This window comes from Scyliorhinus canicula, chromosome 4 (genome assembly GCF_902713615.1).
Source record: "Scyliorhinus canicula chromosome 4, sScyCan1.1, whole genome shotgun sequence".
Taxonomy (NCBI): Eukaryota; Metazoa; Chordata; class Chondrichthyes; order Carcharhiniformes; family Scyliorhinidae; genus Scyliorhinus; species Scyliorhinus canicula.
This window is the reverse complement of record NC_052149.1, coordinates 71994402-72010395: the sequence shown is the minus strand read 5'-3', so window position 1 is coordinate 72010395 and position 15994 is coordinate 71994402. Positions and strand designations below refer to the sequence as shown.

Sequence of the window (15994 nt, the reverse complement as noted above, 5' to 3'; positions counted from 1 at the left end):
AGTGTCACCAAGGTAATATATGGACCCAATACCCTAGGCCTCAAACCAGTGCAGAGCAAAGACAGACCTTTCTTGAGAGACAGAGAAAACATCGGCCTTCGATGGAGAAAAAACTTCAAAGAACTCCTAAACCGTGGTACAACTATAGATGAGGACCTGTTTGAGGAAATCCCCCAATGCCCCATCAAAGATAATCTTGGATTCCCACCGGCATGGATGAAGTCAAAGCCGCCATTAAATACACGAAGAATGGAAAAGCCACAGGAGTGGAGGGGATCCCAGTGGAGATTTTCAAACTTGGGGAAGAGATCATTCGTCAGCTCCATCAGTTTATGCTGAAAATCTGTGACAGAGAAGAAATTCCTGCGACCTCAGGGATGCCGTCATCGCCACCATCTTCAAGAAAGGTGACAAAATGGACTGTGAGAACTACCAAGGAATCTCCCTACCCTACTCTCCATCACCTGAATCCTCACTAGCCATCTTCCCCGTCTCTGAAGAAATCCTTCCAGAAGTGTAGCTTCCGACCAAACTGTGGAACAGCAGACATGGGCCGGGACTCTCCGCCCTGCGGACCACATTTCTGCCCATGACCGGCCGGTCAATGGGGTTTCCCGTTATGGGGCAGCCCCATGACGTCAGGAAACCCCCGGGCACCGGCATAACGGAGAATCATGCCGGCGGAGAATCCCAGTCATGATTTTCACTGCTCGGCAACTTCAAGAGAAATGCCAGAAGAAACATCAACCACTCTATATTGCCTTCATAAATTTGACCCAGGCTCAGTCAATCAGGAATTACTATGGAAGACCCTGTCAAAGGTCAGCTGTCCCGAGAAATTCATCAACATTCCCTCATGTCTCTATAACAAGATGTCCATGACAGTCCTCACCGATGGAAATAAGACAGAAATGAAAAAGACAGAGACCGTCGAGTTCAAGACTGGAGTCAAGCAGGGGTGTGTCGTCGCCCGTACCCTTTTCTTTCTGCACAGACTTACAAAATAAAATAAAATATTGGGGTTTCGGTCCAGTATCCTAGCCATTGTTGGGGTCTGGTCTAGTATTGTAATAACATTGCTACCTCCACTCCCTCAGGAGAATCTCCAAGCCATGGTTGACACCTTCGTGGAAGCATACCAAAGAATCGGTCTCAGCCTCAACCTCAAGTTTACAGACTCAAGGGCTTTACTAACCCACCCCAGGGCAGGATCTGGTCTCTTCCTTCATCAAGGTCACGGAACATTTCTGGGGAGCCACCTCTCCTCTAAGGCCGATATCGATGTGCAGATCCAACATCCAGTCCTTGAACGCCTCTTTCAGCCACCTAAGTACGAGAGCCTTTGACAATCGTGATATCTGTGCTGACACCAAGATCCTTGTGCAAAAGGTGATTATCCTCCCAATTCTTCTATACAACTCAGAAACATGGACTACATACAGATGCCAGCTAAAGGCCTTAGAGGACAAAGGAAGCACTTCAAAGAGACACAGAAAGCTAACCTCAAGGGCAGGACGGTGGCATTGTGCCTCACAGTCAGGGACCCAGGTTCAATTCCGGCCCTGGGTGACGGTCTGTGTGGAGTTTGCACATTCTCCCTGTGTCTGCTGAGGTTTCCTCGGGGTGCTCTGGTTTCCTCCCACAGTCCAAAGAAATGTAGATTAGGTGGATTGGCCATGCTAAAATTGCTGCTTGGTATCCAAAGTTGTGCGCGTTAAGGTGGGGTTACAGGGATAAGGCAAGGGAATGAGCCTAGATAGGGTGCTCTTTCAGAAAATTGGTGCAGACTCGATGGGCCAAATGGCCTTATTCTACTTTGTAGGAATTCTATAAGGGATACTGAGGCAAATGTATAATATATTTTTCGATAAATGAAACAAAGGCATCAACGCCTAGGAGATCCTTGCTCAGAAGAGGCCTACTTGGAGGAACCCGCTGACGAAAGGGACACAATTCTTCGAGGACACCCGATGGCAAGATGAGGCCGGAAAAGGAACCTGAGAAAGAGACAGGTCCAAGGACCGATCCCACCTCCAGGAAACACCTGCTAAGTGTGCTGTTGAAGATGCGGCTCTAGGATTGGGCTCAGAACTCATGACCAGGAACACGGAGTTTCTTAGGTGGACAACATACCTGTTAGCGAGTGACTGCCGAAGAAGAAGTTACAGAGACTGAGACAATGCATTCAAAAACTGACTGCTAGGTGTTTCTTGAGAACAGCATGGAGAATCTTTTCTTTTTTGTTAACTAGGCCCAATACTCTTTGTGCTGTAAACGATATTCCTTGATTGCAGCCACAGAGGAGTGCCAGAAACTGTACAGCCAAAATGCCTTCCCTCAAATCTTCCCTTCCTAATGCTGGGAGATGACAAAGAAACTGCTTGCGACTTTAAAATGGCTCAGTTCAATTATGCTACTGAGAAGATTTTTTAAAACATTTTTTATAAATGGGCTCCGAAATGGCCACAACATCGTAGTTCCAAGTACTGATCCATGCTCTAAGTTCATCTCCCTTATTCCTGACACTCCTTGCATTCAAGCAGACACACTTTAACCCATTCCACTGAGTGCAACTTTGCCCTATCAACTGTCTATCCTTCCTCACAGACTGGCTGCATACTATTTCTGCCTGTTCAACAGCTACCCTATCCTCTGATCTATAGCTCTGGTTCCCATCCCCCTGCCAAACTAGTTTAAACCCACCCGCAGAGCTCTATCAAACCTCCCACCCAGGATATTAGTGCCCCTTCAGTTTAGGTGCAATCCGTCCTTCATGTACGGGTCCCACCTTCCCCAAAAAGTATCTCAATGATCCACATATCTGAACCCTTCCCTCCTGCACCAGCCCTGTAGCCACGTGTTCAGCTGCAGTCGCTCTCTGTTCCTTGCCTCACTTGCATGTGGCACCAGTAGCAATCCTGAGATTACTACTGGTTGTCCTGCTCTTCAGCTTCCAACCTAACTCCCTAAATTCACTTTTTAGATCCTCATCCCTTTTCTTAGCTATGTCGTTGATGCCTATGTGCACCACGACTTCTAGTTGCTCACCCTCCACCTTAAGAATCCTGTATACTCGATCCAAGACCTCTCTGACCCTGGCACCCGGGAGGCAACATACCTTCCGGGAGTCTCGTTCACGACCACAGAATCTCCTATCCGTTCCCCTAACCATTGAGTCTCCTATCACTATCGCTCTTCTATTCTCCCCCCTTCCCTTCTGAGCCACAGAGCCAGGTTCAGTGCCAGAGACCTGACCGCTACGGCCTTCCCCTGGTAGGTCATTTCCCCCCAACAGCATCCAAACCGGTATGCTTGTTTTGAAGGGGAATGGCCACGGGGATCCCTGTACTATCTGTCCGTTCCTTTTCCTTCCCCTGACTGTCAACCAGCTACTCTTGTCCTGCACCTTGGGTGTGGCTACCTCCCTGCAACTCCTCTCTATCACCCCCTCTGCCTCCCGGATGATCTGAAGATCATCCAGCTCCAGCTTCAGTTCCCTAATGCAGTCTCTGGGGAGCTGGAGTTTGGTGCACGTCCCACAGGTGTAGTCAGCACCGCCCACATCCTACAGGAGGAGCATGCAACTGCCCTAGCCTCAAACCCCTCTGATCTGAATTCCCAAAGTAATTTAAAAGGGAAAAAAAAGATTAAACACGCGTTAGGCCCTTTAAAAAGAAATATATATATATATATATATGTCCTGCTGCTACTCTCTCAAGTGAACCCTCTAAAATTGGTGATTCCGCTAAATGATACAAAGATAGCTTGCTGCCCCCCCAAAAAAAACAAAAAAACAAAATCAAACAACTCTTACTTTACAGAATGTAGCTGCCCTGTGAACCAACTGGAACTCTGCTCCCAGTCAGCTGCACTCTCTGTAAACTCCCGGCTCCCTTCATGCTCTTTGAGGAAATGTAGGAAAATAAATGAAAGGTGCACCTTTCTCCCTCGTCACCAAACTCCCTCAGTCACCAAACTCTCACTATAGCACTCAAATGCAACCCAGTCAGCACTCTAGTGCAAACAAAGTCAGCACTCTAAGGAGGTTCACCTTTATAATGTCTGACACTAGCCTCTGAAAACTGGCCTAACCCAATTATCTAATTAACAAGCTGCAACTGCAAGTAGAGTCTGAGTGAACTCTGTTTAAAGCTGGTTTAAAAACACACCTTCTTCTAACCCTAACAGCAACTTTTAAGTTAATTTACTAAATAAAAGAAAGACTAGACTTTAGATAAAAATTAATTACTTCCCTTCAATCACCAAACTCTCACTATAGCACTCAAATGCTATAGACCAGGGGTGGGCAAACTACGGCCCGCAAAGGTCTTTATGCGGCCCACCAAGTCATTAAAAAAAAAAAAATTTTTAACATTTTTTTTAAGGTTAATGGGGGGGGGGGGGGGGGGGGCGCTGTTGGGTTACTTACTGGTATAGGGTGGATACGTTGACTTGAGTAGGGTGATCATTGCTCGGCACAACATCGAGGGCCGAAGGGCCTGTTCTGTGCTGTACTGTTCTATGTTCTATATGAGGCGCCCAGAATCATAACCGGGTGAAGTAATTATTTTACTTAATATACTATACGGCCCTTTAAAATTGTGAATTTCTGAATGTGGCCCTTGCACGGAAAAGTTTGCCCACCCCTGCTATAGACTATGTCATGAGAATGTCACTTTAAGAAATGTTTGTCTGCTCAAGTTATTGCAGTGATGTCAGAGTGTGGGTGGAGCTGAGCTCTGGCTCTGCTTTTTAGTTTTGCTTTGAGGAAAAGCTTGGGTGTGTCTGTGTTTTTTGGTTTTGTTTTAGTGTTGGAGCTGCAGCCAGCCAAAGAAGGTGCAATGTTGTTTCTCTCTGCCATCTAAAGACTCGCTCTTGATCATTTGGTGAATTCAGAGTATAACTGTTCTCAGTAGTGAATTTAAACCTGATGTGCTTCTGTTAAAAGGTTTTTTAAGTCTTATGGATGTTAAAAGGAAAGTTTAAGGATTACTTAGTGTTGTATTCTTTGGGGGCTGTATTTGAATTGATGGTTGGTAAGATATTCACTGTATGTTTTAAAAAGGTTAACTGAGTTCATAGAATAAATATTGTTTTGCTTTAAAAATTACTGTTAGAGGCGTGTGCTCCCCATACCACAATCTAGTAAAAATTGTGGGTCAGGTGAACTATATGATACACTTTGGGGTTCTCTAAACCTTGGCCCATAACAACTAATACCAGGAATTGACTTGTTGTCTTATTTGGAAAAGTTGGAGAACATAGAACATAGAACAGTACAGCACAGAACAGGCCCTTCGGTCCTCGATGTTGGGCCGAGCAATGATCACCCTACTCAAACCCACGTATCCACCCTATACCCGTAACCCAACAACCCCACCCCCCTTAACCTTACTTTTAAGGACACTACGGGCAATTTAGCATGGCCAATCCACCTAACCCGCACATCTTTGGACTGTGGGAGGAAACCGGAGCACCCGGAGGAAACCCAAGCACACACGGGGAGGACATGCAGACTCCGCACAGACAGTGACCCAGCCGGGAACCGAACCTGGGACCCTGGAGCTGTGAAACATTTATGCTAACCACCATGCTACCGTGCTGCCCAAAGGCAGTGGAGAGGGCAGTGTTTTTCAAACTTTTTTTCCAGGGACCCATTTTCACCAACCGGCCAACCTTCGGGACCCATGCTGGCCGACCTTCATGACCCACCATTTTTGCTTACCTTTAATGCGACAGGTGAGCCTGGTTGGCCCTCACGATCTCACTTACTTTATCATTCAATGTTACATTTCTGTATGGGTTATTCATCAGAGGTCCTGGAGCTCGCACCACCGCTGCTTTGTCCTGTTGTGGATTCTCCTGCACAGCTCACACCAGCGCTGCTTTGTCCTGTTCTGGACCCTCCTGAACAGCTCACACCATCACTGCTTTGTCCTGTTGTGGACTCTCCTGAACAGCTCACACCATCACTGCTTTGTCCTGTTGTGGACTCTCCTGTACAGCTCACACCAGCACTGCTTTGTCCTGCTGTGGATTCTCCTGAGCCACTCTATCCAGCAGGTTTAGTTGTGAAATCCTGGCCTGTTTGTGCCAGTTTGTGTCTCTGGGTCTTTCTTCCTTACTACAAAATGACCCATTTAAGATTTTACAGTCTTGTTGCTTGTCTGCTACTGACAAAATGGAGGAATCACAATCGTGCCCAGAGCACGTGATGTAAGTGTTCGAGGCGCCTGACTTGTTCTCTATCGTCACCTCAGGCAGGAAGACTGCACTGAATTTTTAAAAAATCTTCTCCTGGGTTAGCGCACTGATGTCAGGAGGAGACTGTGTTTCTCGCTGGACTCCGGAAAGCGCACTCGCACTCTAAAAGCCGGTCGCAGCCGGCATTTTTAAAAGTTGGCTTCTGTGCCGGTTGTGCATTAATTCCCACCGCGATGCATGGCTCGATGACCCTCCTGATGCCCTCCTGCGGGTTGTGACCCCGACTTTGAAAATGACTGCATGAGAGTTCAGAAGAGTAAGAGATGACTTGATCAAAACCTTTAAGATCCTGAGGGTGGATGTGGAGATAATGTTTCCTCTTGTCAGACAATCTAGAACTAAGGGTTACTGTATACATGTGGTGATATGATTTGCATAGCTGTCTGCCATTGGGGCAGAACATCGGCTTACCATTGGCCCTGGTCGGTCATGTGCCTCTCGACCGATTGGTTGAGACCAGTCATGTGACAGCCCTCCGATTGGTCGAGAGGCTGAGTTAACCACGCCTCCTTGCCGAGGTATAAATAGTCAAACGCCCGGCGGTCGTCCATTTTATTGTAGACAACCGCAGGGCTAAGTTCTAGTTTATTAAAGCCTAACTTTTGTAAAGCAACTCGTCTCTCATGCAATTGATGGCTCATCAATACAAATAAGGGGGAGGTCATGTAAGACAGAGATGAGGAGAGATTTTTTTTCGCCCAGAGGTTTGTGAGTCTCTGCAGCTCTCTTCCTCAGAAAGCAGTGAAGCAGAATCTTTGAATATTTTTAAGGCAGAGCTAGATAGAGTATTTATTAACAAGGGGTGAAAGGTTTTCGGGTATAGGCAGGATTGTGGGGTTGTGGTTACAATCAGATAAACCATGATCTTATTGAATGTCAGAGCAGGCTCGTGGGGCCGTGTGGCCTACTCCTGCTCCTAATTCAGATGTTCATATGTGTCTGGTGGCCACATCTTCACATTTCGTCTGATCTTATTCTGTTTCCATGTCAGGAACTCTACATGTCTATTCATTAGGCTCCTGATCCCATCTTACTTACCAGTGTTAGATGTGATGTAGGTGAGGAAGAATAGGTAATGAGACCAGGCGAGGAAGTGGGCATTTATGGGTTGGAGGAGAGAGTATTTTCTGGTGGGAGAAAGCATTGGCCGAAGAGAGAGAGCACTGTCCAGAGAGAGAGAGAGAGAGAGAGAGAGCAGTTATCAAAGAGAGTGAGAGAGCACTGGCCAGAGAGAGAGAGAGATTGCTCTTATCAGAGAGAGAGAGAGAGAGAGAGAGAGAGAGAGCGAGCATTGGTCGGAGAGAGAGAGAGCACTGGCTGGAAAGAGAGAGCATGGGCCAGGGGAGAGCAATGGTTTCAGGAGAAATACAATTAAAGTAAGCACTGGCCAGTGGGAGAGAGTATTTGCCAGTGGGAGAGGGAGCATTGGCTGGAGGGAGAGATATTGGTCGGTGAAGGAGCGAGCATTGGCCGGTGAGTGAGAGAGCTTTGGCCGGTGAGGGAGCGAGCATTGGCTGGAGGGAGAGACAATTGGCTGGTGAGGGAGCGAGCATTGGCTGGAGGGAGAGACAATTGGCCGGTGAGGGAGCAGGCATTGACTGGATGGATAGATAATTGGTTGGTGAGTGAGAGAGCATTGGCGGGTGGGAGAGAACATTGACAGATGAGAGAGAGAGTATTGACCGGTGGGGGACTGTATTGGCCAGTGGGAGAGAGGATTGGCCATGGGAGAAAGCATTGGCTGGAGGTATAGAGAGCGTTGGGTGAGTGAGAGTGCATTGACAGATGGGAGAGAGATCATTGACCTGAAGGGGAGATCATTGGCTGGTGGGAATGATCACTGGGTGTAGGAAGGGATTGGCCGGTGAGAGAGCATTGGCAGGTAAGAGAGTGATCATTAGCAGAAGGGGAGGGTATTGGCTGGTGGGAGAGATCATTTGCCAGAGGGAGAAAGCATTGACACAAGGAAGAAAGCATTGGCCTGAGGAGAAATAGCATTAGCTCGTGGGAGAGAGTATTGGCTGGTGACAGAGATCATTGGATGGATGGAGGGAGCATTCCATTGGCCAGAGGTAGAGTACATCGGACAGAGGGAGAGAGTGTTGGCTGGAGGAAGAGCGCATTGGCCGGAGGGAAAGAGCATTGGCCTGAGTGAGAGAGCATTGACCTGAGGAAGAGAGCATTGGCGGGTGGGAGAGAACATTGGCAGAAGATAGATAGGGCATTTAGGGGAGTGCAGTGGCCAGTGGCTGAGTGTATTGGCCAGTGAGAGAAAGCATTGGCCAGAGGGAGAGAGCATTTGGGTGGGGGGAAGTAGCATTAGCACGAGGGAGAGAGCATTGGCTGGTGGGAACAGAGGGAGAGAGCGTTGGCCAGAGGGAGGGAACGCTGGAAGGTGGAAAAGAGCCAGTTGGGCCTGTCTGCTCAGGATATGCAGCTTTTTGGAATATCTCAAAAATAATTTCAGCCTTTCTGTACATAAAGTATTTATAAATACCTGGTAAAAATAAATTAGCCACAAAATGCAAATAGTACACTAAAGGTCAGATTGTATAAAAGAGGTACATAATTATTTTACTTTCTTCAATTCTATTGTTCACAGGCACAGCCCCTATGAATATTTTACACTCCTTTCTGAAGACACTGACTAGTACTGCAGAGCTGCACTATAGATAATGGCAAAGTCTACCATATCAGCCAAGTGCCAATTTATCTGTATACCTTGATGTTGAATGATGGCTGGCTATTACTATTTGAAAAGTAACAGCTGAAAAGGTTTCCTGCCGTACCCCAATTTCTATACACACTCAGTTTGCAGCGGGATTCAGTGAACAGTGATAAGGGACTGGTATTGTGATCAATTTCCCTAACAAGTGAAACAGAACACTGAAAATTCATAATCTGCAGATCTGCAGAGCAAAGTCTATTCCAACTCCTCAATAACCAAAAAGAATAGTTCAGGGCAATTGGCAACACGAACATAGATTGTGTTAAACATACCTTTGGGTGGAAGGAAAAACACATTCCTGGTGCTTGGCGAGAAATGGAAGCCTCACTCTTCTTCTCTTTATCAGATGTCACTTTCTTGGATGTCTGCATTCCTGTTCGCTTTATCCTCATTAAATCTGTACAACAAAAGGAATATTAAATTATCAGGGAAGGGTAGCATAGTGGTTATGTTATTGGGCCAGTAATCCAGAGGCCTGAGCTATTGTTCTGGAAACATTAATTCAAGAGGCAGCACAGTGGTGTAGTGGTTAGCATTGCTGCCTCATGGTGCCGAGGACCCGGGTTCGATCCCGGCCCAGGGTCACTGTCTGTGTGGAGTTTGCACATTCTCCCTGTGTCTGCGTGGTCTCACCCCCACAACCGAATGATGTGCAAGGTAGATGAATTGGCCACATTAAATTGCCCCTTAATTAGAAATAAAGAATTGGGTACTCTAAATTTTTTTTTTTTTTAAAAGGAAACATGAGTTCAAATCTATACATGCAGCTGGGGAATTTAAATTAATTTAGTAAACAACTCATTCCAGTACTGGTGCGCATGAAAGTACCAGATTGTTGTCAAATCCAATCTGGATCATAATGTCCTTTAGAGAAGGAAATCTGGCACGTTTTTGATGGTCTGACCTATATGTGAATGCAGACGCATAGCAATGTAATTGACTATTAACTGCCCTCTGAAATTGCCAAGCAAGTGACTCAGTTGCATTAAACTACTACAAAAAACTCTAATAAAACAGGACAGACCTTACAAACATATGAAATAGGAACAGAAGTAGGCCATTTGGTCCCTCAAGCCTGCTCCACCATTCGATAAGATCATGGCTGATCTGTTTCTGTTACACGTTCTAGGTTCCCATCTACTGCGGTTTGATTCTGTTGCCTCACAAGAATCTATCAGCCTCCACCTTAAAAGTATTCATTGGACCCCCCCCCTCCACCAGATTCTTAGGCAGAGAGTTCCAAACAAAATCTCACAACCCTCTGAGAGAAAAGAATTCTCCTCATCTCTGTCCTAAAAATGCCACCCATAATTTTAAAAACAGTGACCCAAGGTTCTGGACTCACCCACAAGAGGAAAAATCCTTTCCAATTCCACATTGTTAAGACCATTCAGGATCATATATACTTCAAGCAGGTCACCGCTACCTCTTCTAAACTCCAGTGGTAAACAAGTCCAGTATGTTCAACCGAACCTCAATATAATAAACCTCCTCTGAACTGCCACAATGCATTAACATCCTTACTTAATTAAGGAGACCAAAGTTGTACACAATATTCGTGTGGTCTCACCAATGCCCTGTATAACTGGTGCTTAACATCCTTACTTTTATGTTCAATTCCTCTCGTAATAAAAGATAGCATCTCATTAACCTTCTTAATTATTACTGCATGTGCACACTAACATTTTATGACATATACGCAACACTTAGATCCCTCTGCATCTCATAATTCTGCAGCTGTTCTCTGTTTAAGTAATATTCAGCTTTTTTATTTTTCTTGCCAAAGTGAATAACTTTACATTTTCCTACATTATACACCAGCTGCCAGATATTTGCAAACTCAAACTTTCCATATCCGTCTGCAACCTCCTTATGTCCTCTTCACAGTATACTTTCCTACCTATCTTTGTGTCATCTGCAAATTTAGCTACCATTCTCTCACTCCCCTCATCTACGTCATTGATAAAAATTGGAAAAAGCTGAGGCTCCAGGCCCCTGTGGGACTCCACTTGTCACATCCCAATCTGAAAAAGACTAACTAATGTATACTCTGTTTTCTTACAGCCACCCATATTTTATCCACACTAATATGTTACTTCCTGAAGTAGGAGCTTTTATTTTCCACAATAACCTTTGATGCTACACCTTATTAAATGCCTTCTAGAAATCTAAGTACAGTACATCTACAGACTCCCCTATATTCACAGCACATGTTACTCCTTCTAAAAATAAACATGATTTTGTACCACAAAACCATGCTGACTCTTTCCAACTCCCTTGAGTTTTCCAAAGTGGCCAGCTATAACCTCCTTAATGATGGATTCCAACATCTTCCCCAGGATAGACCTAACTAGCTTATAGTTTCCTGTATTCAGACTTCCTATTTAAATAGAGAGGTTATATTTACTATTTTCCAACCTATCTAGCCAATTTGGAAAAGTAACACCAACCCATCTACTGTCTCATTCGCCACCTCTTTTAAGATCCTAGGGTGAAGCCCATTTGGATCCAGAGACTTGTCAGCTCGCTGCTCCATCAGTTTGCTCAGTACAGTTTCTGTATAATTGTAATTTCACCTCTTGATTTACAGCTATTTTTTGGATTTTATTTGGATCCTCTATCCACTGAAAACAGAGCAAAATATTTGTTCATTTCATCTGCCATTTCCTTATTATCCACTATTAACTCCCCATTGTCACTCTCTGGATGACCAACACTCACTTTATTTACTCTTTTCCTTTGTAAATACTTGTAGAAATGTCTAGCTAGCTTCCTCCCATACTCTAATTTATTTCTCCTGATTAACTTTTTGTTCATTCTCTGCCATTCTTTATATTCTGATCAATCATCTGACCTGCCACTCATCTTTGCACAGTTGTATGCTTTTTCATTAAGCTTGATGCTTATCTTAACTTCTTTAATGAACCACGGATGGTGAGTTCGCCTTAGAATTTTTTTTTAACAGTAAGAAATACTTATTCTGAATATTCTGAAATATCCGCTTAAATATCTGCTTCTCCCTCTCTATTGGTGTATCCACTAGCCGAGTATTCCACTTCACTATAGCTAGCTCAGCTTCCATGCCCAGATAGTTTAAAAACTAGCCTTAGACCCACTTTTTCCCTTTCAAATTGGATGCAAAATTCATTGGCATCAACCTAGGCATTGAGCAGTCAATACTGCAAAGCCCTCCACACTAATATCTTGGGATACATCAAAGTTGAAAGAACTATCCCACAGATTGGTCAAACAATAGCTGACAGCTGACAGAGTCATATCCCCAGAAACATATCCGAGAACCAATATCCGAGACACCTCCATCCCCGCCCCTGGTATGTCCTACGAGAGATGATAGCATAGCGTTATATAGTCAGGAGACCTCAATACGGACCCTGAACTCTGTGTGGTCTCACAGCAATAGGTCAAATATAGAAAATAAAAACTCATAGGGAATACAACAACCCAATGCCTTCCCCCAGCTGATGAATCAGTACTCATCCATGTTGAAGGCTAACTGGAAGAAGCACTAAGATTAACAAGATTGCACTCTGGGCAGAGACTTCAATGTCCATCACCAAAAGTACCTTGATCCCAAAGTCCCAATTCTCCCAAAAAATGACTAAATGTTATGTTAGGCAAGTTTGGTATGTTGGGCGGGATTCTCCATTTCTGATACTAACGGCTGGATTCTCCGATTTTGCGGCTCTGCTCGGAGAAAGCATCTGGTCTTACGCCCAAAAAGTTGGCGCCACCCCCACACCGATGCTCCGCCCAGTGGGCAGGTCCGTGGCCACACATGCGCACGCTAGCGACCTGCAGCAGACTCGCCGCACAACATGGCGCCGGCCGCGTGCGGACCTGGCCTGCCAGACAGTGCCCCCTTGTAACTCCCCTCGTCACCCCGATCACCCCCTACCAGTCTACCCAGCCCCCACTGAAGCCCTCCCAGGCAGCGGAACGTCGGACCCTCCCCCCCCCCCCCATTGTAGCAGCGCTGGACGCAATCCGCAGCCGCCACGTGAGGTCCCCGAAAACTGAGAGGACACGCAACCAACGTGGTCGTGCAGTCCGCGCATCGGGAGGTGGATACTCGGGGGAGGGCCTCAGGTGACATCCTGAGGCCGTCCCAACGGCGTGCGGCCTACTCAGCAATTATGCTGTTTTTGAGGGGCGGAGCATCCGAAAAACTGCTCCTCCCCTGATTTTGGCATAAAAATGGATTCTCCGGCCAATCGCCGAACCCGATTCTGGCGTCGACAATCGGAGAAACACGCCCAAAGTGTTGGCGTCGATGCAGAATTCGTGGACTTCCACAACAGCAACACCAGTGCCGTACCGGGACCGATGCAGCTACTATTAAGGGGCTAGCACCGGCGCCATGTGGGACACAATCGATTCCAATGAGAAACGGTGCGGCATTCGCCAGTTTCGCGATTGGCACTCAAAAGGCAGCCGCATATACACACTGCACACCCACACACACCATTCCAGCCAACAAGATGGCAGCAAGACACATGGCCCCACATTTCGCGGACAGGGAGCTTGAGACCCTCCTGCATGCTAAAGAAACTGATGACCCTGTACCCCGGCCCGGGAAGGAGGCTGCCATTCGCCGCGCCTGGGCGCAGGTGGCAGAGGCTGCGAACACCGTGGGCAACACCGTCAGAGCCGGCCAGAGGTCTCCTCCACGCGGCCATGGTGAATGAGCAGCACTGTGCCCCTGGTGTGGCGTGGGAGTGAAGATGGAGGTGAGGTTGGTGTGGGGGTCCCACACACCCGTAACCCGAGACCCCCCCCCCCACCCAGAGGGTGGCCGTACCCCACCCTACACCAAATGCCAGCACCCATACTGGCCACCATAGCAAGGTGTACTGGCAACTGAGGCCACCAGTTACCCATCTCTCGTGCTGCATGCGTTGGATGGTCTATCACTTTCGATTTCTGTCCCCTCCCCCCACCCAGGAGAAGGCTGCCCACAACCGCCAAGAGCAATAGAAGACAGGAGGGGGACCGCCGGACCTGTGGCCCCTAACCATGGAAAAGCAGAGGGCCCTGGACATAGTTGATGGCCTGGAGTAAAGGGAGGTCGCTGGGGTGGAGTTCGGCCGCGGGCAAGGATGTGAAGTGCAGCTTAGTTACAGTTCCCTGTGACATGTGTGTCAACCCCCACCCTCCCAACACCACCCCCATACCTCCCTCAACCGCACACCACACACCTTCACACCACCCTCAGCCCTACCCTCACTCCCATACCACCCTCACCCTCACTCCCACACCATCCTCACCCCCACACCAATCTCACCCCCACACCACACTCAATCCCAAACCACCCTCACTTTTTTCCACCCCCACACTCACCCCCATCAATCCCCGGTCCACAGTCTAATCATCCGTCTTTTCTTGTATCTCGCAGGAGCAGCTGAAGATGGGACAGGTCCCCCACCCCCAGCCAGTGCCACAGCCAGAGCCCTCCCGTGAGCCGAGCAGTGAAAAGGACACAGTTCGGATTGCAGCCCTCTGCCCAAGACTCAGGAGACCCCGGAGCTCAAATCGGAGGATGACACTGACTTTCCATCACAGCTGTCTTCAACACCCTCCACCATCCCAGAGATTCCCACCTCAATTGGGCACTTTAATGAAGAGGCACCTGAGACACTCTCTGGTGCTCACCACACAACTGATCCATTACAGCGGTAGAGGTAGAAACACCCAAGGGGGTGGAGGTTGGAGGGAAGGCTGATCCCAGGAACAAGCTGCCGTCTAGACGGGTTTGGGGCTTCTAGAACAGACAGTCCCATCGAGATGCAGTCGCAGAGTCAGGGGCTACATGAGGAGTTGCCGGTGAGAATCCAGTACCTGCAGGTGCAGTTGGAGGGGTCCAACCGCGTGCAGCAGAAGGAGATAGTGCCGACCATGCGTGCCACCCAGGCCAACAATGCACGGGTGACATCTGCAGTAGAGGCATCGGGGGCTACGGTTTTGGCTATGGATCAGCATGTCCAAGGCCTGGGCATTCTGTGTAGGTGCTGGTTGAGGCCCAGGACACGGTTGCCACCTCAAAGGCGACCATGTCTCAGAGCCACCTGGAAATCCCAGAGGTGCTCCTGAGTGTGGCCCAGTCACAGCACGCCATGGCTGGGAACGTCGGCAGCAATGCCACTGTGATGAAGAAAAAAGAAAAAAAAAGGTTAACTCACCCTCTATCATCCTCCTGCCTCCCACCAAAGAACTCCATGAAAACACTAAACAGCCACTCCCCTGGCCATCACCCAAACCAAAAGAACCCAGCATAATATAACAAAAGAGGGGCAGGGAGATCCAACACCACCTCACATTCCCTCCAAAGTTCAATGTCCTCCCTCTCCTGCCAGTTCATTATCTCTCAAGAACTCCATTGCCACCCCCGGTGTTCCAAAGTAGAATTTGCGGCCGTTGTGGATCACCCAAAGGTGGGCCAGGTACAGCATCCTGAACTTCACCCCCTTCTTAAAGAGGGCAGCCTTGACCCGGTTGAAGCCAGCTCTCCTCTTTGCCAGTTTTGCACCCAGGTCCTCATATACCTGAAGCTCGTTTCCTCCCCAAATACATCTCCTCATCTGCTTGGCGCACCGCAAGATCTTCTCTTTGCCAGCTCCCAACTTCAGCCGCCAATGAAGAAAGCTGCTCCTCGTGCTACCCCACCACCTGCTCCATATTCTGGATCTCCTGCCCCTGGGTCTCTAGCCTCAGCTCCACACAGTCGATCCCCGCTTTCAGCAGGTCTACTATCTTTGCCAGATCCTCCTGCGCCTTCCTCCTCTGTTGGCTGAACGTTTTGTTAAGAAAATCAACCAATTGCTCCGTCAACCACTGGGTTGGTAGAGCTGACACTTTACCCTCCCCCATCTTCCCCTGTGTCGAATGAAGAGTTTCCAGCTCCTGCAGCTCTTTTCTTCTAGACCCACTTCTGGTCCGCGGATCAATCCACCGACCACACTAGTGGAGCCTAGCTTTCCTCCACCA

The 15994-nt window shown here is 47.7% G+C and overlaps 1 protein-coding gene across 1 annotated transcript in view; it reads right to left on the bottom strand.

Annotated features, from left to right (window-relative positions):
• Window positions 1-15994, bottom strand: part of dnai4 (dynein axonemal intermediate chain 4) — a 277873-nt gene that overhangs the window by 61647 nt on the left and 200232 nt on the right. Inside the window, 1 exon segment of the mRNA XM_038794441.1 lies at window positions 9265-9389. Within this exon segment, the coding sequence (XP_038650369.1) occupies window positions 9265-9389 (125 nt within the window).